This window comes from Puntigrus tetrazona, chromosome 24, assembly GCF_018831695.1.
Source record: "Puntigrus tetrazona isolate hp1 chromosome 24, ASM1883169v1, whole genome shotgun sequence".
NCBI classification, from domain to species: Eukaryota; Metazoa; Chordata; class Actinopteri; order Cypriniformes; family Cyprinidae; genus Puntigrus; species Puntigrus tetrazona.
The window spans coordinates 6,291,499-6,308,540 of NC_056722.1; the positions used below are offsets into that span (position 1 = coordinate 6,291,499).

Consider the following 17,042-nt stretch of genomic DNA (forward strand, 5'->3'; position numbering starts at 1 on the left):
ACATTTATTTAATCAGAAATAGTGAAAATGGTAAACTATTAGTCCAGTTTAATACAGCACAGATGTGAAAGTGTTAAAGTGTCATTTATTTCTGTGAAGCACAGCATCATTACTCCAGTCTTCAGTGCCACGTAATATACTGATGAAGAAATTATTATTTTTTTAATTATTCACAGATTTATTTGCAGTACAAATCTTTTTTTAATTAATACTACTTGTTTGTCTCATTCAATATTATTACCTTATTTTAATACAAAATTTTCAAAAAGCATATAAATATAAATGTTTGAATTTAACTTAATGACACATTAATGCCATTACAGTGGTAGAAAGTGTATTGATTTTCTTTGTGTTATTGCTTGCCATTCATTTATTTGTTCTTATTTTATTATGTACTTGTGTTTTTTAGTTAAATTAAATTGAGTGCACGTGATCATAGTCCTGCCTCCACAGCTGGAAAAAATCCTGAAACAATGAAAAGTAAAAATCGTTAAAAAACATAATGTTTGCAGAAAAATATAGGAAACGTTTTGTTTACATAGCGGTTTGAAAGATAACGCCGTAGCTAGTCATTCTACTGAAATGTACACCTTTAACTTTTTTCTGATCGGATTCTGACTTCAGTCCATGTTTAAAAGAACTGCATTTCTTTGAAGCAGAGGTCAGATTATAAGTGTGACCAGTGTAATGATGAGCTCTTCTCTCTCAGCACCCGTCGATGGCCATCGTTAAAGGAGCCGGTCTGATCATGAAGGCCATCATCGAGGTGAGAGCTGTTCCTCAGCGTGTCTGTGCTCTTCTGTCTGTGTCTGACCCGTCTCGTCTCGTCTCGTCTGTCAGGAGGGAGATAAGGAGATCGCCGGGAAGATGCAGGAGCTGGCTCTGAGTGAAGGAGCTCTGCCCAGACACCTGCACACCTCCATGTTTACGGTCAGCGCTGACCAGCGGATGCTCACTAACAGGTCAGTCCGGCTCGGCCCCATCTCTCTCACTGTGATGAAGCAGGACTGATCTCTGTCTGTCATCCGCAGGCAGCTGAGTCGGCATCTGGTGGGTTTGTGGACGGCAGAAAACCCCATCGCCCTGAACCTGCTCAAGAGGATCCTGGTGAGTGGACACGGGACCGGACGCTCACTTACTCTCTCCTCTTGAGCTAGCTCTGAAATCTTCCATCGCTGTGTGTCCTTTAGCCCACCGGTCTGCTGGCGTATCTGGACAGCTCCGACCTCGTGCCTGAGAAAGACGTGGACAGAATGCACATCCGTGACAACGTCAAGATCGCTACGGTACGAGCGTCCAGACCTTCACCTAAACCTTCAGTTTATTCATCACGTTCAGAAAAGTCCTGCATTACAGGATTTATGACATGAGACAATGTCTAAAATATGCATTTATTTACATACATTTCCAGAACTCATGTCTGTACATTGGATAAAGCCAGGCTCGACAGTCAGTACAGAAAAAAAAGTCTACTATATGAATTATAGTCTACAGACGTGCAATAAAACAAACAACACTTGTCTATTAAAATGTTTTCTTTCTAGTAGTGTGAACAAAAAAAAAACATTCCTTATGAACAGCTAAGAAGCACCACATCTGTCTGTACTTCATCATACAATATCATTATGTTTATAGAGATTTAGCAAACGTTCACATCCAGTTACTCTGAACTGTGTTCTGTGACAGAGTGTCTGTCTTTGGTTTGGTTCTGATTGGAAAACACATTAAAGGAAGGAGGTCAGTAAATGAACTCGGTCAGAGATCTCAGATTGTACCTGACCGGTCCGTCTAGAGATCTCCTTGACCAGAGAAATATTAAACACCAACAAAACATCAACTTAAACAGCTACTCTCGTTCCGCTTGTGATTTCTCAATCTGGCAACCTCCATCGAGTCTAAAGATGAACTATTCTCTTGATTTAAATCACTAGTCCACTTCAATCCATTTATAATGTGTTTGCAGGACCAGTTTGGCAGGAATAAAGTCCCGGAGTGGCAGCGTATCGCGGGTAAAGCTGCTAAAGAGGTGGAGAAGTTCGCCAAAGAGAAGGCCGACATCGTGCTGATGCACTGGAGAGATAAGATGGGCATCGCTCAGAAGGAGGTGAGACTCGGTGACTTACTGCTGCACTTCAGTTATTGTGTAGGGATGAAACAATATTATCATGAACATATGACGATAAGAAAGGACAGGTCTTGAGGACAAAAAGTGTAGTTTTTAAAATATAATATGAACTTCTTATTCTCACATAAAAGGTATTTCAAATCATTATATTTTATTATATTATGTCTGTCGAACAAACTCAAACCAAAGCACAGTATAGAAAGAATTACTGACAGCTAGCGGTTTACATGTAGTCCAGATCTCTCTTATAATTCTAGAAACTAGGAAAGAAGTGCTTTAATTTATACATATGAAAATATTTATTCATTTACAGTATTCACTTGATTTACAGTGCGGTTATTTTACACAATATGTCTAATACTGCCGTTGTTATTATTATTATTATTATTATTATTATTAATATATTCTAATTAGTTTGGCTTCTGAAAACACTAGTGACAGTATTCTTCAAATAAAAAGAGGCTTCAGTTCATGTACGTGTCAGTTCACTGTCTTAAGTTTTCTTAGTTAACTCTTTCCTCGCCAGCGTTTTTCATGATTTTCACCTAATTTTGACGGCCCTCAGAATATTTTCTGCTACGCATATATGAATATATTATACATCAAAATAATGAACCATGAATCTTTGTGTTATCATCACTTGAATGCAGATAGGGTTCATCAGAAATACAACATTTGGGACAAAAAAGTGCATTTTTATCAAAGTTCCACATTTTTAAAACACTACATACATGATCTATGGTGATATCGTTACATCCCTGTTATGTTATTGCTGCTGAACGCTGGGCATGTTAACACTGCTGGAGCGGGGCTGTTCTCTTCTGGATCTGCTGGTTTCTCATCCTGCTGGTCTGGTCTGGTCTGGTCTGGATCTGTTCAGATCTTTATGGTTAGGGCTATCAATGCAGGCTCTGTTGGGTTTCTCTAATCTTCTGTCTGTGGTCTTTACTAATAACAAACACTCAAACACGTCTTGCTGGAGATCTAATGATCCTCGTAGGCAGCTAAACATCTGCAGACCATTACTGTGCCTGCTCCTGTATTCTGTAGCGCTTTTTCGGCTTAAATAAATGACTTAAAATGGATGAAATTCTAGCTATTGCTGATACGCTGGTCATTTGTCATAATTCATAAATCTCAATTCGTCTTCCTATATAATTCTAAAGATGTAAATTGTATATATTGATTGATTGTTGATTTTAGTTTATATTTATTATTTTAAACATTTTCATCACAACATAATGTATGTCATAAAACAAATCTTTGCTAAAACTTTAATTGAACTGTTATTTATTAAGGCTAATTAAGTGAGCATGAAATGTGATATTTAAATGTAAAATGACTGGAAATGTGCATAAACAAGGAAATATCGCCTGTTAAATCTCCACCAAAACAATAACGAATGCCTAAAATTGGGTCTTGAGCGAAACTGCATGATGATGCACCATCTAGCATTTATTGGAGTCATCTGATCCCAAGATGATTTAAGGTTTGTTGATGTGGAGCATGAGCTGCAGATGAAGGCACAGCTTTGGTTTCAAGATCATGACTTAATCATCATCCTCATCATCATTCTTCGCTCTTGAGCCTCCAATCACTCATTCACGCCAGCTTGATTGAGATTCTCACAGTGTTGATGAAAGCAGCTGGTGTTTAGCAGACGTGTGATTGGTTGATCTCAGGACCAATAACCTCTCTTATCTCTGCCCCCCCCCCATCGGCTCTTATTGTGCTCTCTGCTGTCAATCAATGCAGCAGGACAGGAATAACCTGGTGAGTAGTTTTATCCAATCAGAGACTCTCTCTCTCTCTCTCTCTCGTGTAGTGTGTGTGTTTTCATTCTCACTGACTGTTAGATCTTTTGGCGTCATGTCTTCAGTTGTTTAGAGTGGGATCGTATCTTAAAAACACATGTTGATCATTTCACAGCTCGGGAGTCATCAGCATCATCCTCACATCCTGTTATAGATTATTTGTCTCATAAAACACCATTATATTGAGAACATGCAGTTCAGAATCAACAGAGTGCTGCTTGATTCCTTCTGTCCCTGATTGCAGAACACTAACCAGAAGCCGGTCATCCTGAGGAAGAGACGGCAGCGCATCAAGATCGAGTCCAACTGGGAGCTGTTCTACTACAAGTAACCGAGCCTGTTTCTCTCTGAGAGAGTTGTGTGTGTGTCTGTGTGTGTCTGTGTGTGACACACGTGTGTGTGTGCGCAGGTTCCAGCTAGATCACGCTCGCTCTAACCTGATCTGGAACCTGAAGACTCGTGAGGAGCTGCGGGACGCTCTGGAGGCTGAGATGCGCTCCTTCGGTGTGGACCGTGAGCTGGGCAGTGCTAGCATCATCTCCTGGAACCACCAAGAGTTCGAGGTACGCCGGTGACCCGTGTGTCCATACGCTGGAGATACAGATATTTAACACCAGTTTTAATCGATTTGAATATAATTTAAAATGTTGATGAAAAATAATTAGGGGTTTAATGGTACACACTTTCATATTAAAAATCTTTCGGTTTGATACACGTGTTTTCAACAACTCGTTCTGTTATTTCAGGAAGTTGAGATAATAAATGCTGTCTTTGATGTAGCAAGATATTACTGTATAATACTGACACTTCAGTTCTAACAGCGACTCAATCATCCTTTACTCTTTATTACTAGTTTAAACCACAGAAAGATGTTATTAAGGTTAGCTCGTAAACAACATGTCAAAAGTCATCATACAGCGAGAGAAATATGATGCTATGCTAGAGAAGTCTAGTGAAGAGTATTTTATTTAATATTAGAATGTGTACTTCATTAAGAACTTGTTAGTGATGTCTTAATTTTAAAAATAATTGAATTTACTTAAAGAGCAATTTGCTCAGTAAACCATTGTTTGTTTTGAGAAATAAGAAAATGCAGTTGTGTTGAGTTTTTTCCTCCTGATGCACCGAAGCCATACTGAACTTAATGTTAAAACCCAAGTTGCTGGTTTTTACAGTTTTGAAAATAGGGTTGATGCTCAGAAGGCACTAAATAATTTTATACTACTACTACTCCAAACCAATGTACTGAACCATCATGTTTGTGTACCGTTACACCCCTAATAATAATAAGAAGAAGAAGAATAAAAACTAAGGTCTGTGTTGTGTTCAGGTGAAGTACGAGTGCCTCTCTGATGAGATCAAGATCGGGGATTATTACCTGCGTTTGCTGCTGGAGGAAGACGAGAACGAAGAATCAGGGGCCATCAAGAGATCGTAGGTTTCTGAGCACAGACTCGAGCGACGCTCATCTCGTCTGTTATCCTGATCATCCCGTCTCTCTGCAGGTACGAGTTCTTTAACGAGCTCTACCATCGCTTCCTGCTGACTCCTAAAGTGGCCATGAAGTGTCTGTGTCTGCAAGCGCTCGCCATCGTCTACGGGAAGTGCTGCGAGGAGATCGGACCCTTCACCGACACCAAGTACATCGTGGGCATGCTGGACCGGGTCAGTGTCCAGCTCCAAACTCAGTCTCTGATCAGTAGAAGCAGTGTGCTGTAATCTCGTGTCTTATATCTGCAGTGTACAGACAAGCTGGAGAGAGACAGACTCATCCTCTTCCTCAACAAACTCATCCTCAACAAGGTCAGGAACATGGTGCTGATAAAACTCCACGTACACCGTGAGAGCTGTGTGTCCGGGAAACACTTTATGATTTTGCTCTTCCTGTTCAAACAGAAAAATGTGAAGGAGATCATGGATTCTAACGGAGTGCGTATATTAGTGGACCTGCTGACCCTCGCTCACCTTCACACCAGCAGAGCCACGGTCCCGCTGCAGGTGTGTGTGTGGAGTACAACTCTAGAGTTCTTGTGCACAAATTCATATTAAATTTGTGATTTTTACTTTCAGAAAAATTACTGAGACCTTTGTTCTGCATGTTATGCATGTTAAAGAAATAAACCACGGTCGCACCACCTGACATTAGTTACTCTGATAGTCCACTTTAGACGTTTATTAACACTCAGTAGCTTTGCAACTACATGTCAACTATCAGTCATTAGACTGTTAGTATTTAATATGAATTTGTTCAACAATTAATTGCAATACATATTATTTTTTTGTATTTGAAAAATGTAAATGTCGAATATCTTTATAGGTCATACATCTATAATTTAACACTTGAAAATCACAGAAATAAATTATTCACAGGGAAAACAGCTGTTTTAGGTTATAATAATAGTTCACTGTTTCTACTATTTTTGTTGAAAAATACTTTTCTTTTAGACAGTTCTGTGTTTATGATGTGTTTGATGTCAGATGCTGGCGTCTCTGCTGATGTGTGTGTGTGTGTGTGTGTGTGTGTGTGTGTGTGTGTTCCAGAGTAATGTGATAGAAGCAGCACCAGACATGAAGCGCGAGAGCGAGAAGGAGTGGTACTTTGGGAACGCAGATAAAGAGCGGAGAGGGCCCTTCAGCTTCGAGGAGGTGTGTGTGTGTGTGTGTGTGCTCAGCTGGAGTGTGTGGAGCTGGTCCGGCCCTGACCTCTCCGTCTGTGTGTTCAGATGCAGGAGTTCTGGAGCGCCGGGACCCTGACCGCTAAGACGCGCTGCTGGGCTCAGGGCATGGACGGCTGGAGACCGCTGCAGGCCATCCCTCAGCTGAAGTGGAGCCTGCTGGCCGCTGGACAGGCCGTGATGAACGAGAGTGATCTGGCCACGCTCATCCTCAACATGCTCATCACCATGTGCTCCTACTTCCCGAGCCGGTGCAGTCTTTACAGTCAATCACTCACCTTTCACAACCCAGACTTCAGTTTACTACAGTTCATAAATGTAGGGAAGGAGAGCAGAATAAAGTAAACTGTGACGTATATCCAAAGCATTCTTCATGGACTACCAGTGAAATTTGGGTCTGAAAATGAAAGTGTCTTTCTTTAATTGATAAAGTGATCTTTTTCCACCACAGACTGAACGCAGTGAAGTGTAGTTTGGTAGCTGATTGAGATAAAATTGAATTATCTAGTTGTGTTTTTAAATTTAACAGCTGACAGATATTCAAGCCAGTTCATTACATACCTTTCTATCGAAGTTTTTACATTATCAAGATGAATTTGTTCTGATGCAGCTTAGTTCTTGTTTTGTTTCGTTACCATTTTTTTTAAACTATAGTGAATAAACTAATAAGTGCTCTAGGTGTTTGACAGTATCTAATCTGATTTTTTTTTTTTTTTTTTTGCACAATTTTGAGAAGAGTTTGAGTTGAGAGAAAACTTTTTTTTTTCATCAAAGAAATCAAAAATACAGTTACGGTTTATGTCAGTTTCGTACGGTTATTCTCAGAATTATGAGCTTATTTAGTGTCCTTCTGAGATGATGATCAGAAGCAGAGTCAAGATACGCATTGTGTGATTAAAAAGTCACAATTACCTTTTTGTATTTTCTATACAGTGTTAGAAATGGGATTCGAATGAATTCTATTGCGTTTAATGGCCAAAGTATAATATAGTAAATGCAAAAGTGAGTGAAAACCTCTGAAGATAAAGGTCTGGAATCATTTCTTAAGCAAAGACATTCAGACACCTTTATCTTCGTGTTGGAATATGTCTAAATGTGTTTTCGCTGTCCTCTAAATAATAATCGTCACTGTGTTTGTGTTTAGGGACCAAGACAATGCCATTATCAGGCCTCTGCCGAAGGTGAAGAGACTCATCAGCGACAGCACCTGTCTGCCTCACATCGTCCAGGTACAGATCAGACTCTGGCTCTTTATAAAGTCTGCTTTCATGAACTTAACCCCAGTTGTCCTTTTCCTGACTCTTTGCAGCTGCTCTTGACCTTTGACCCCATCTTGGTGGAGAAAGTAGCCAACCTGCTGTACCTGGTGATGCAGGACAACCCTAACCTTCAGCGGCTCTACCTGACCGGAGTCTTCTTCTTCATCATGATGTACACCGGCTCCAACGTGCTGCCCGTGGCTCGGTACCTCACTAGATCTTAGGCCCAGAAACACAGCTCAGTCCTGGTTATGTGCTGCAGAGAAATTCATATTTGTGATCACTTCCCATATGTGTGTAACTGTGTTCTTCTCCGTAGGTTCTTGAAATACACTCACCTGAAGCAGGCTTTTAAATCAGAGGAGGTAAAGCAGCAGAGACAGGATCTGTGCATGAATAACTTGGTAAAAGTGAGTGTGTTTGATCTGTGTTCTGTGATGACCCACAGGCTAAAGGCCTGGACATCGTTCAGAGGAGCGTGCTGGGCTCCATGCTGCCGGAGGCCATGGTGTGTTACCTGGAGAACTACGAGGCCGAGCGCTTCTCCGAGATATTCCTGGGAGAATTCGACACACCTGAAGCCATCTGGAGCAGCGAGATGAGGTCGGCTTCTCATTCCTCGCTCTACTCTGTTCTGTGCACACACACACACACACACACACACACACACACACACACACAACTACATACAAAAATACATGCATGCGTTCAGGGCTGAAGTGAGGGGGGTGGCATCCCCTCTGTAAAACCACTATCCCCTTTACCATCCTCTTTGGATTATTAATTTTGTGTATTACGTAAAACGTAATAATTCCAGCAATGAAACAGAAATATCTATAAATGGGGTTTTATGTTAATTGCACAAACAATGTACATTTCTAAATATCAGAGCACAAATGTGCTAATAATTTCACACGGTGCTCTCTTCCTTGAATGCGTCGAGTGATCCAGTGATTCAGCATCCTTTCTGATGGACTCTCTCTGCTTCTCAGTGTATATAGCCTACTATCCACCCTCCCTAAATAGTATTCAAAACTACTAACATGAAATAGAATTTAAGATAGATAGTATGCATATTGGGATACAGGCACTTGCTTTGTTTCTCATTGAACCAGTTGAATGGTTTGATCATTTGAGGGACTTGCTGCCACCTGCTGGAAGTTTTGTTTCTATTTATTTATCCTGACAGACTTAAACCCGCCAAAAATACATCCAGCATCATTTTTTCTTTAGTAATATTTTAGGCAAAAAAAATTACAAATAATAGTTATTTTTAATACACCATAAATTGTTTTTAAATGTCTGTCATTTTTATTCATTTATTTTACTCTCAAATGTAACAAACATGATTTTTTTTTTTTTTTTTTGAGGTAACTGCTTAGCTACTTCATGCTGGTTGTTTATGGTGTGTGTGTGTGTGTGTGTGTGTGTGTGTGTGTGTGTGTGTGTGTGTGTGTGTGTGTGTGTGTGTGTGTGTGTGTTGGCAGGCGTATGATGATCGAGAAGATCGCCGCTCATCTGGCAGACTTCAGTCCTCGTCTGCAGAGTAACACTCGTGCTCTCTATCAGTACTGCCCCATTCCTGTGGTCAGCTTCCCTCAGCTGGACAGTGAGCTCTTCTGTAACATCTATTACCTGCGACACCTGTGTGACTCCACACGCTTCCCCGACTGGCCCATACGAGATCCGGTACACTCACACCCGCTCGGTGCTGACCAGACTCACCAGCTCTGTCCCTCTGTCTAATGCCGAGGTCTTCTGTGATAGGTCAAGCTGCTGAAGGACACGCTGGACGCCTGGAAGAGAGAGGTGGAGAAGAAGCCGCCCTCCATGTCCGTGGATGACGCCTATGAAGTGTTGAACCTCCCTAAAGGACAGGGACAGTGAGTCCAACACACTCCTGCTGTTCAACACCGAAGAGTGTTACACTTATTGTGTTTTGCATGTATTGTTTAACCAGTGCTTGCATCAAAGCAAATAAAATACTAAGAATGGGCATAAACATAAAAACAGGAAGACATAAAACAAATACACATTTGACAATTTATCAGTCTAGGAATTAAAGGCCATAGCTACTAAATGAGCTAACAGATATTTAAAACTAGAAATGGTCTCAACAGATCAAATACAAAAGGGCAAGCTTAAGAGAAGACGCCGTAGGAGTAATATGGCCAAACTTTTGAGTTTCTGTCAGTAATCGCTGCATTTTGAGCTTTCTGGCCAACTCTCAAATACAGAGATCTATCATAGTGTGAGAAAATAAATCTTGAATAATCCTGAATGCTCTCTAAAAGAAAGGGCTTCATCTTTGCTAAAAGTTTCAAATTAAAAAAACAGATAAATCTGTGTATAATCAGCAGAGCAATTTAACAAAACTGAAACAAAACATGTTTTTAAGTACAGTTCCTAAAGGAGAAGGTAGAGTGAGAACAGAAGAGGGCTGAGAGTAGACCCTTGAGGGACTCCACGCTTTAATGGAGCTGGCGCTGGAACATATTCACTGAGTTTTACTACAAATTACTGCTAGATGAGACTTAAACCAATTTAGAGCTATCCCATGAATTCTAACATGTTTTTTTTTCAACTGAGAAACCAAAATACTGTAAATAACGCAGCACTCGGATTCAGTGGCATTTAAAGCAGCATTTAATAGTATTTCATTTATATTTGTTAGCATTTATTGCCCCATCCTGATACCCCTAACCCATAATGAAAAATATTATAGTATATTACTAGTATAATACTTCTTTTTTTTTTTTAATGCTTTCTCATGTGACAGTTTCATCTGAGAGCAGTTCTTATTAACTGTAATCTTTGTCCTTTGATGATTTGTGTGTGTGCTTTTGAAGGCATGAAGAGAGTAAGATAAGGAAAGCGTATTTCAGATTGGCCCAGAAATACCATCCAGACAAGAACCCGGAGGGCAGGGTACGTTCAGCAGCACACTGCGTCTCCTTGTGAGTGAATGAATAATAATAAAGTCTAACCAGTCTCTCTCCGTGTGTGTGTGTTCAGGACATGTTTGAGAAGGTAAACAAAGCCTACGAGTTCCTGTGCACCAAATCGGCCCGTATCGTGGACGGCCCTGACCCGGAGAACATCATCCTGATCCTCAAAGCCCAGAGTATTCTGTTCAACAGACACAAGCAGGGTTAGCTGAGCTCTCGGACACAGCTCCTGACCCACAGACGCTCAGAGACTGACCTCCTCTCTCTCTCTCCTCAGAGCTGGAGCCCTATAAATACGCCGGCTACCCCATGCTCATTAAGACCATCACCATGGAGACGGGTGACGAGCAGCTCTTCTCCAAGACCTCGGCTCTGTTACCGGCCGCCGCCGAGCTGGCCTTCCACACGGTCAACTGTTCAGCGCTGAACGCCGAGGAGCTGCGGCGCGAGAGCGGCATCGAGGTCAGCATACCAATAATGATCAGCTTCACTTCAGTTTGATTTCAGTTTTACAGGCAGATGTGTGCTCATAAATGAAAGCCAAGTAGAAACCGGTTGGTTATTTGTAGTTTTAACCTATTCTTTGAACATTTCACGTTTTTGCTGATGTGCTGTTTAAAAGGGCATGCCACCAGTTAATAATGAGATTTTACCAAATATTTATTTATATGTAATTCAGTTTAGTTTAATTATTCTTACTGTCTGAGTTTCATTCAAAGTAACCATTGGTTTTCTATAGTAGCATACATTTAGATTGTGATAACCAAAACTATAAATACAGCACCTATACCTTGGGTAAAAATAAAGCTATTGTTTCTGAGATGTTTAAACAGTAGTGCAAATATTTTTTAGTATAAATGCACACATTATATATGCACTGCTGTTTGACCTTTGACCCAAGCAGAGAAACGCTCTGTGTGTCGTGCTTCAAAAGAGTCACCCTGATTTGTTCTGCTTTTGTTGCATAAACTTTGTCGAACATTGATTGAACACTTGTCATTCGAGCAACATTATATTGCGATGATGATCGTTGCAGATGTACAGCCCAGCTCTATCTGACATTAACCAGCTGAGATGTGTTTACTGTAGACTGATGAGTGTGTGTTTGTGTCAGGTGCTGATGGAGGCTCTGTCCCGCTGTGTGTCTGTGCTGACCGCCTCCAGTAGAGCCGAGGACATGGCAGTGCAGGTACAGCTCACACACACGCACACACACACACACACGCTGACACAGACATGCGCACAGATACACACACACACACACTCATGTTGTTCTGGGTGTGTCCAGGTGTGCGGGCACGTCTGTAGGTGCTATAGCGTCGCTGCTCAGTTTGAGGAGTGCAGAGAGAAAATAGTGGAGCTTCCCAACATCATCAGAGACATCTGTCACATTCTCTTCTACGGCAAGGTAAGAACACACATCGCTTTACTACACACAGATCTCTCCTGTCCACCGCCAGAGAGCAGGACACATTCAAACAGAACACCACTACCTGTGTCAATGAGTTATAGACTACATATAAAGCGTGATGCATGCTCTTAAATGGGCCATGTTTTATGTTTAGAGATTTATTATTAGTATTAAGGTTTGGGTAAATATTATTAAAAGATCTTAAAATGTAAGATGTTACCTTAAAATGTTGGTCAAGATTTCATAATAAAATCAATATATCCTTAAAATTATTATTATTTATATATTATTTATATATTAATAATGCACATATTAAAACTAATAATGTGTACACAAAAATATGTGAATGCAAACTTTATTTTGGATTTAATTAATAGTTTAACTTAAACCAAACTCTTAGACTGTAGTGAGTACATAACAAGAACACTTTAAAAGGAAGTGTGTGTGTGTGTGTGTCTCAGGGCCTGCCGCGGCTGGCGTCTGTGGCGGTGGAGTGCGTCAGCTCCTTCGCGGTCGACTTCTTCCTCCAGACGCACCTGTATCAGGCCGGGGTTCTGTGGCACCTGCTGGCCAGTCTCTTCAGCTACGACTACACTCTGGAGGAGAGCGGCGTCCAGGCCAGCCACGACACCAACCAGCAGCAGGTGTGCAACAGCCTGGCCAAGCTGAGCGTGCTGGCCCTCGGGCGGCTGGCGGGGTACAGCGGGGCCCGGGGCCCGGAGGACGAGCCCGGCGGAGGAGAACTCCCTCCGGAGAACCCCGCTATCAGGAAGAGCCTGGCGGCCATGCTGACGCCCTACATCTCCCGCAGACTGGGCCACAGCTCGCCCGCTGAGGTACAGCCGCTGCTCGGGGACCCGGTCCTAATCTGTAGAAGTAGACCGCAGTACACTGTGTGCTTCAGAGGCTTGTTGATTCTGATTGCTTTCATTGTCCTCACTTTTGGATAGAATCTGCTAAATGACTAATGTAATAATCATAATAATAAATGTAAATCAGTTATTTTATAAATTTCCTACCATAACCTCAGATTCCTGATTTATAAATAAATCCTGGGCCAATCTGAAAGTCCTATCTTAACAAATCATACATAGATGAAAAGATTATTTATCCAGCTTTTAAACTGGCCCTTATGACTGGTTTAGTGCTCCAGGGTCACAGATGTTCTGGATCTGTTGGTTCTCCAGGTGCTGAAGCTGTTGAACAGTAATTCTGAGACGCCGTATCTGATCTGGAACAACGGCACGAGAGCGGAGCTGGTGGAGTTCCTGGAGGAGCAGCAGGAGAGCAACATCAAGAGAGTGAGAGCTCCTCATGTTCTGCTTCACACACTCCTCTGATCCACATCACACTCACTGTGTGTGTGTGTGTGTGTGTGTGTGTGTGTGTGTGTGTGTGTGTTTGCAGGGCGAGTGTGACAGGAGCTTCGGCTCTGAGTTCCTGTTCAGTGAACACGGGAAGGAGCTGATTGTGGGAGAGATCTTTGTTAGGGTTTATAACGAGCAGCCGGCGTTTCCTCTGGAGGTGAGACACCTACACTACTGTACTGAAGATCCAGATGAAGTCTCTTCTGCTCACAGAGGCTGCTTTTATTTGATCAAAAATACAATAAAAACTGTGAAATTATTATTACACTTTAAATCATCTGTTTTCTCTGTGAATGTGTGTTAAAGTGTGATTTATTTCAGTGATTTTCATCATCATTCCTCCAGTCTTCAGTGTCACATGATCTTCAGAAATCAGAATAATATACTGATTTACTGATCAACAAACATTTCTGATTATTATCAGTGTTGAATAGTTGCATAATATTTTTATGAAACGGTGACGCATGATATTGTTCAGGATTCACAGATGAATAGAAAGCTGAAATAGAAATCATTGTGAATGTCTTTCCTCTCTGTTGTGGTTGATGTAATGTGTCGTGTTGGTCAGCACCCGAAGGCGCTGGCGTCCAGTCTGCTGGACTACGTGGGCTCTCAGGCTCAGTATCTGCACACACTGCTGGCCATGACCCAGACTAATAAAGTGGAGTCGCAGCAGCACGCTCAGAGACTGCGCTGGGCAGAGATGGCGCTCGAAGCTCTGCGCAACGTCATCAGGAACAACCCAGGTGTGTGTGTGTGTGTGTTTAAAGAAGCTGGTTTGTGGTGTGTGTGTTTATAGAAGCTGGTTTGTGATGTGTGTGTGTGTGTATCACAGGCTCAGAGACGGAGTGCATCGGTCACTTCAAGCTGCTCTTCTCTCTGCTGAGGGTCCATGGCGCTGGCCGGGTCCAGCAGCTGGCTCTAGAGGTTCGTTACACACACCTGTGCTGTTTCACACTCCTCTGAGTCGCTGGCCGTGGCTCGCTCACTCTGTGTGTGTGTGTGTGTGTGTGTGTGTGTGTGTGTGTGTGTGTGTGTGTGTGTGTGTGTGTTCTGCCGTAGGTGGTGAATACGGTCACATCAAATCAGGACTGTGTGGTCAACATCGCTGAGTCTCTGGTTCTGCCTAACCTGCTGGTGCTGCTGCACTCCTTACCGTCCAGTAAGACTTCTGACCCTTTAATAATAATAATAATAATAATAATACACTCAACCCCCACAGCATCCTCACAGACAACTAATACACACGTTAGTATTTGTGGTTTATGAGGACTCTCCATAGGTATAATGTTCTTATTCTGTACAGACTGTATGTGTTATTGTTCTACACCTCACAGGAAACTACTCACATTTTTAGATTTTCAAAAAAAACTCAACTCTGTATGATTTATAAGCTTTTTGAGAAGTGGTGGTGAGGTAATGTCTTGAAGTCACCTTCTCTGTGTAATACCTGTGTCATACATGCGTGTGTGTGTGTGTGTGTGTGTGTGTGTGTGTGTGTGTGTGTGTGCAGGCCGTCAGCTGGTGCTGGAGACGCTGTACGCTCTGACCTCTAACACCAAGATCATCACCGAGGCCATGAACAAAGGTGTGTGTGTGTGTGTGTTCAGCAGCTGATCTCAGAGCAGAGTCTCGGTCTCACGATCTCCTCCGTCTGTCTCTCAGGTGCTCTGATCTACCTGCTGGACCTGTTCTGTAACTCCACTCATCCTCAGGTGCGCTCACAGACGGCCGAGCTCTTCTCCAAGATGACCTCGGACAAGCTGGTGGGGCCCAAGGTAATGTCCTGCAGGTTCTAGCGTGTCATGTGAATGTTTTGAGTTGGTGCATGTGTGTGTTAATGGTTCCATCACCTGAGCGTGTGTGTGTGTGTGTGTGTGTGTGTGTGTGTGTGTGTGTCTCAGGTGCGTCTGACGCTGATGCGCTTCCTGCCGGCCGTTTTCATGGACGCCATGCGTGATAACCCCGAGGCGGCGGTGCACATCTTCGAGGGAACGCACGAGAACCCTGAGCTGATCTGGAACGACAGCTCGAGAGAGACGGTCTCCACCAGCGTCAGAGAGATGATGCTGGAGTGAGTCTGACCTCAGATCACTGTTTCCTCCCTCGCCTCTCCTCTCCTCGCCTCATGCTCTCTGCTTTTGTTCCCACAGACACTTCAAGCAGCAGAAGGACAATCCTGACGTCAACTGGAAGGTAGATTCACATCGGTCTTCAGTGTCACATGATCCTTCAGAAATCATTCTGATCTGATGATTTACTGCTGAAGAATCATTACTGATTATATTTGTGTGACGTGTGTGCAGCTGCCGGAGGACTTCTCTGTGGCGTACGGAGCAGGTCAGAGCGAGCTGGAGGTCGGAGGTGTCTTTCTGCGGATATTCATTGCTCAGCCCGGATGGGTTTTGCGCAAGCCCAGAGAGTTCCTGGTGTCGCTGATGGACACGTTGACCGCTCTGCTGGAGAAGAACAACCCCAACGTGAGTCTGACACTTGACCTTCTGCGAGCACAGAGGAGCGTGGACAGCAAATGATATCTTTTTATTATTAAGCTAAGAGAACAAAACTAATGACTTCACTTGTCAGCTGCTGATTAATGGATGCGGTGTTCTCCTGTGATCAGGGTGAGGCTCTGGAGACGGTGACCACCGCAGCCGTGTGTCTCTTCAGCTCACAGACACAGCTGGCCGATCAGGTTCCTCCTCTCGGTCATCTGCCCCGTGTCCTGACCGCTCTCAACCACAAGAACAACGCTGTGCCCAAGAGCGCCATCCGCCTGCTCCACGTCCTGTCAGACAACGAGGTAGAGCACACTCCTCTCTGTGATCATGTGGATGTCTGAGGGGTGTCTGACGCTGTGTGTGTGTGTGTGTGTGTGTGTGCAGCTGTGTGTGCGCTCCATGGCTGCGCTGGACACCATCGGCCCGCTGATGACGGGGATGAAGCTCAGGGCTGATATGGCAGGACTGGCCTGCGAGGCTCTGAACCGCATGTTCCAGCGGGAGCAGACGGAGCTGGTCGCACAGGTCCTTATTCTACTCTCTCTAGTTGCTTAGGGTTTTTAATGTTTCTGAAAGAGGCTGCATTTAAAATTAAAACAATAATATTGTGACATGTCATTACAATTTAGTTTCCTGTGCCATTTATTTCTGTGAAGCACAGATGTATTTTCAGCATCATTACTCCAGTCTTCAGTGTCACATGATCTTCAGAAATACATTTCTCTGATACTTTTTAATTTTTAGGATTCTTTGAATGGCATTTATATGAAATATTGTGTTTGTTACATTATTACATTTGTTGCAAATATATTTGTTACATATTATGTTAGTCTTATACAGTTATATATAACAATGTAACAAAGTCTTGACTGTTCATGAATCTGATGAATGAAAGTATTTCTTTCCAAAGTAATTGAATCTTTTGAACAGTGATATATAATC

At 42.6% G+C, this 17,042-nt stretch overlaps 1 protein-coding gene across 4 annotated transcripts in view; it reads left to right on the forward strand.

The window, feature by feature from the left end:
* LOC122329657 (dnaJ homolog subfamily C member 13-like) overlaps positions 1-17,042 on the forward strand; it is a 35,813-nt gene that overhangs the window by 15,465 nt on the left and 3,306 nt on the right. For 3 of the 4 annotated variants that reach the window (XM_043226069.1, XM_043226068.1, XM_043226066.1), the window contains 38 exons: positions 710-766; positions 841-962; positions 1,032-1,107; positions 1,191-1,286; positions 1,964-2,104; positions 3,881-3,898; positions 4,184-4,266; positions 4,349-4,502; positions 5,270-5,373; positions 5,445-5,604; positions 5,680-5,742; positions 5,836-5,937; positions 6,481-6,585; positions 6,663-6,865; positions 7,759-7,843; positions 7,924-8,078; positions 8,193-8,238; positions 8,322-8,476; positions 9,361-9,562; positions 9,641-9,756; positions 10,723-10,801; positions 10,889-11,024; positions 11,099-11,283; positions 11,936-12,010; positions 12,110-12,229; positions 12,694-13,068; positions 13,420-13,533; positions 13,640-13,756; positions 14,168-14,345; positions 14,435-14,526; positions 14,662-14,761; positions 15,113-15,187; positions 15,265-15,377; positions 15,504-15,673; positions 15,753-15,795; positions 15,906-16,079; positions 16,223-16,402; positions 16,485-16,625. In XM_043226069.1, the coding sequence (XP_043082004.1) occupies positions 710-766; positions 841-962; positions 1,032-1,107; positions 1,191-1,286; positions 1,964-2,104; positions 3,881-3,898; positions 4,184-4,266; positions 4,349-4,502; positions 5,270-5,373; positions 5,445-5,604; positions 5,680-5,742; positions 5,836-5,937; positions 6,481-6,585; positions 6,663-6,865; positions 7,759-7,843; positions 7,924-8,078; positions 8,193-8,238; positions 8,322-8,476; positions 9,361-9,562; positions 9,641-9,756; positions 10,723-10,801; positions 10,889-11,024; positions 11,099-11,283; positions 11,936-12,010; positions 12,110-12,229; positions 12,694-13,068; positions 13,420-13,533; positions 13,640-13,756; positions 14,168-14,345; positions 14,435-14,526; positions 14,662-14,761; positions 15,113-15,187; positions 15,265-15,377; positions 15,504-15,673; positions 15,753-15,795; positions 15,906-16,079; positions 16,223-16,402; positions 16,485-16,625 (4,710 nt within the window). The remainder of the gene's footprint in view (positions 1-709; positions 767-840; positions 963-1,031; positions 1,108-1,190; positions 1,287-1,963; positions 2,105-3,880; positions 3,899-4,183; positions 4,267-4,348; positions 4,503-5,269; positions 5,374-5,444; positions 5,605-5,679; positions 5,743-5,835; positions 5,938-6,480; positions 6,586-6,662; positions 6,866-7,758; positions 7,844-7,923; positions 8,079-8,192; positions 8,239-8,321; positions 8,477-9,360; positions 9,563-9,640; positions 9,757-10,722; positions 10,802-10,888; positions 11,025-11,098; positions 11,284-11,935; positions 12,011-12,109; positions 12,230-12,693; positions 13,069-13,419; positions 13,534-13,639; positions 13,757-14,167; positions 14,346-14,434; positions 14,527-14,661; positions 14,762-15,112; positions 15,188-15,264; positions 15,378-15,503; positions 15,674-15,752; positions 15,796-15,905; positions 16,080-16,222; positions 16,403-16,484; positions 16,626-17,042) is intronic. The other variant, XM_043226067.1, reaches the window with a different exon arrangement.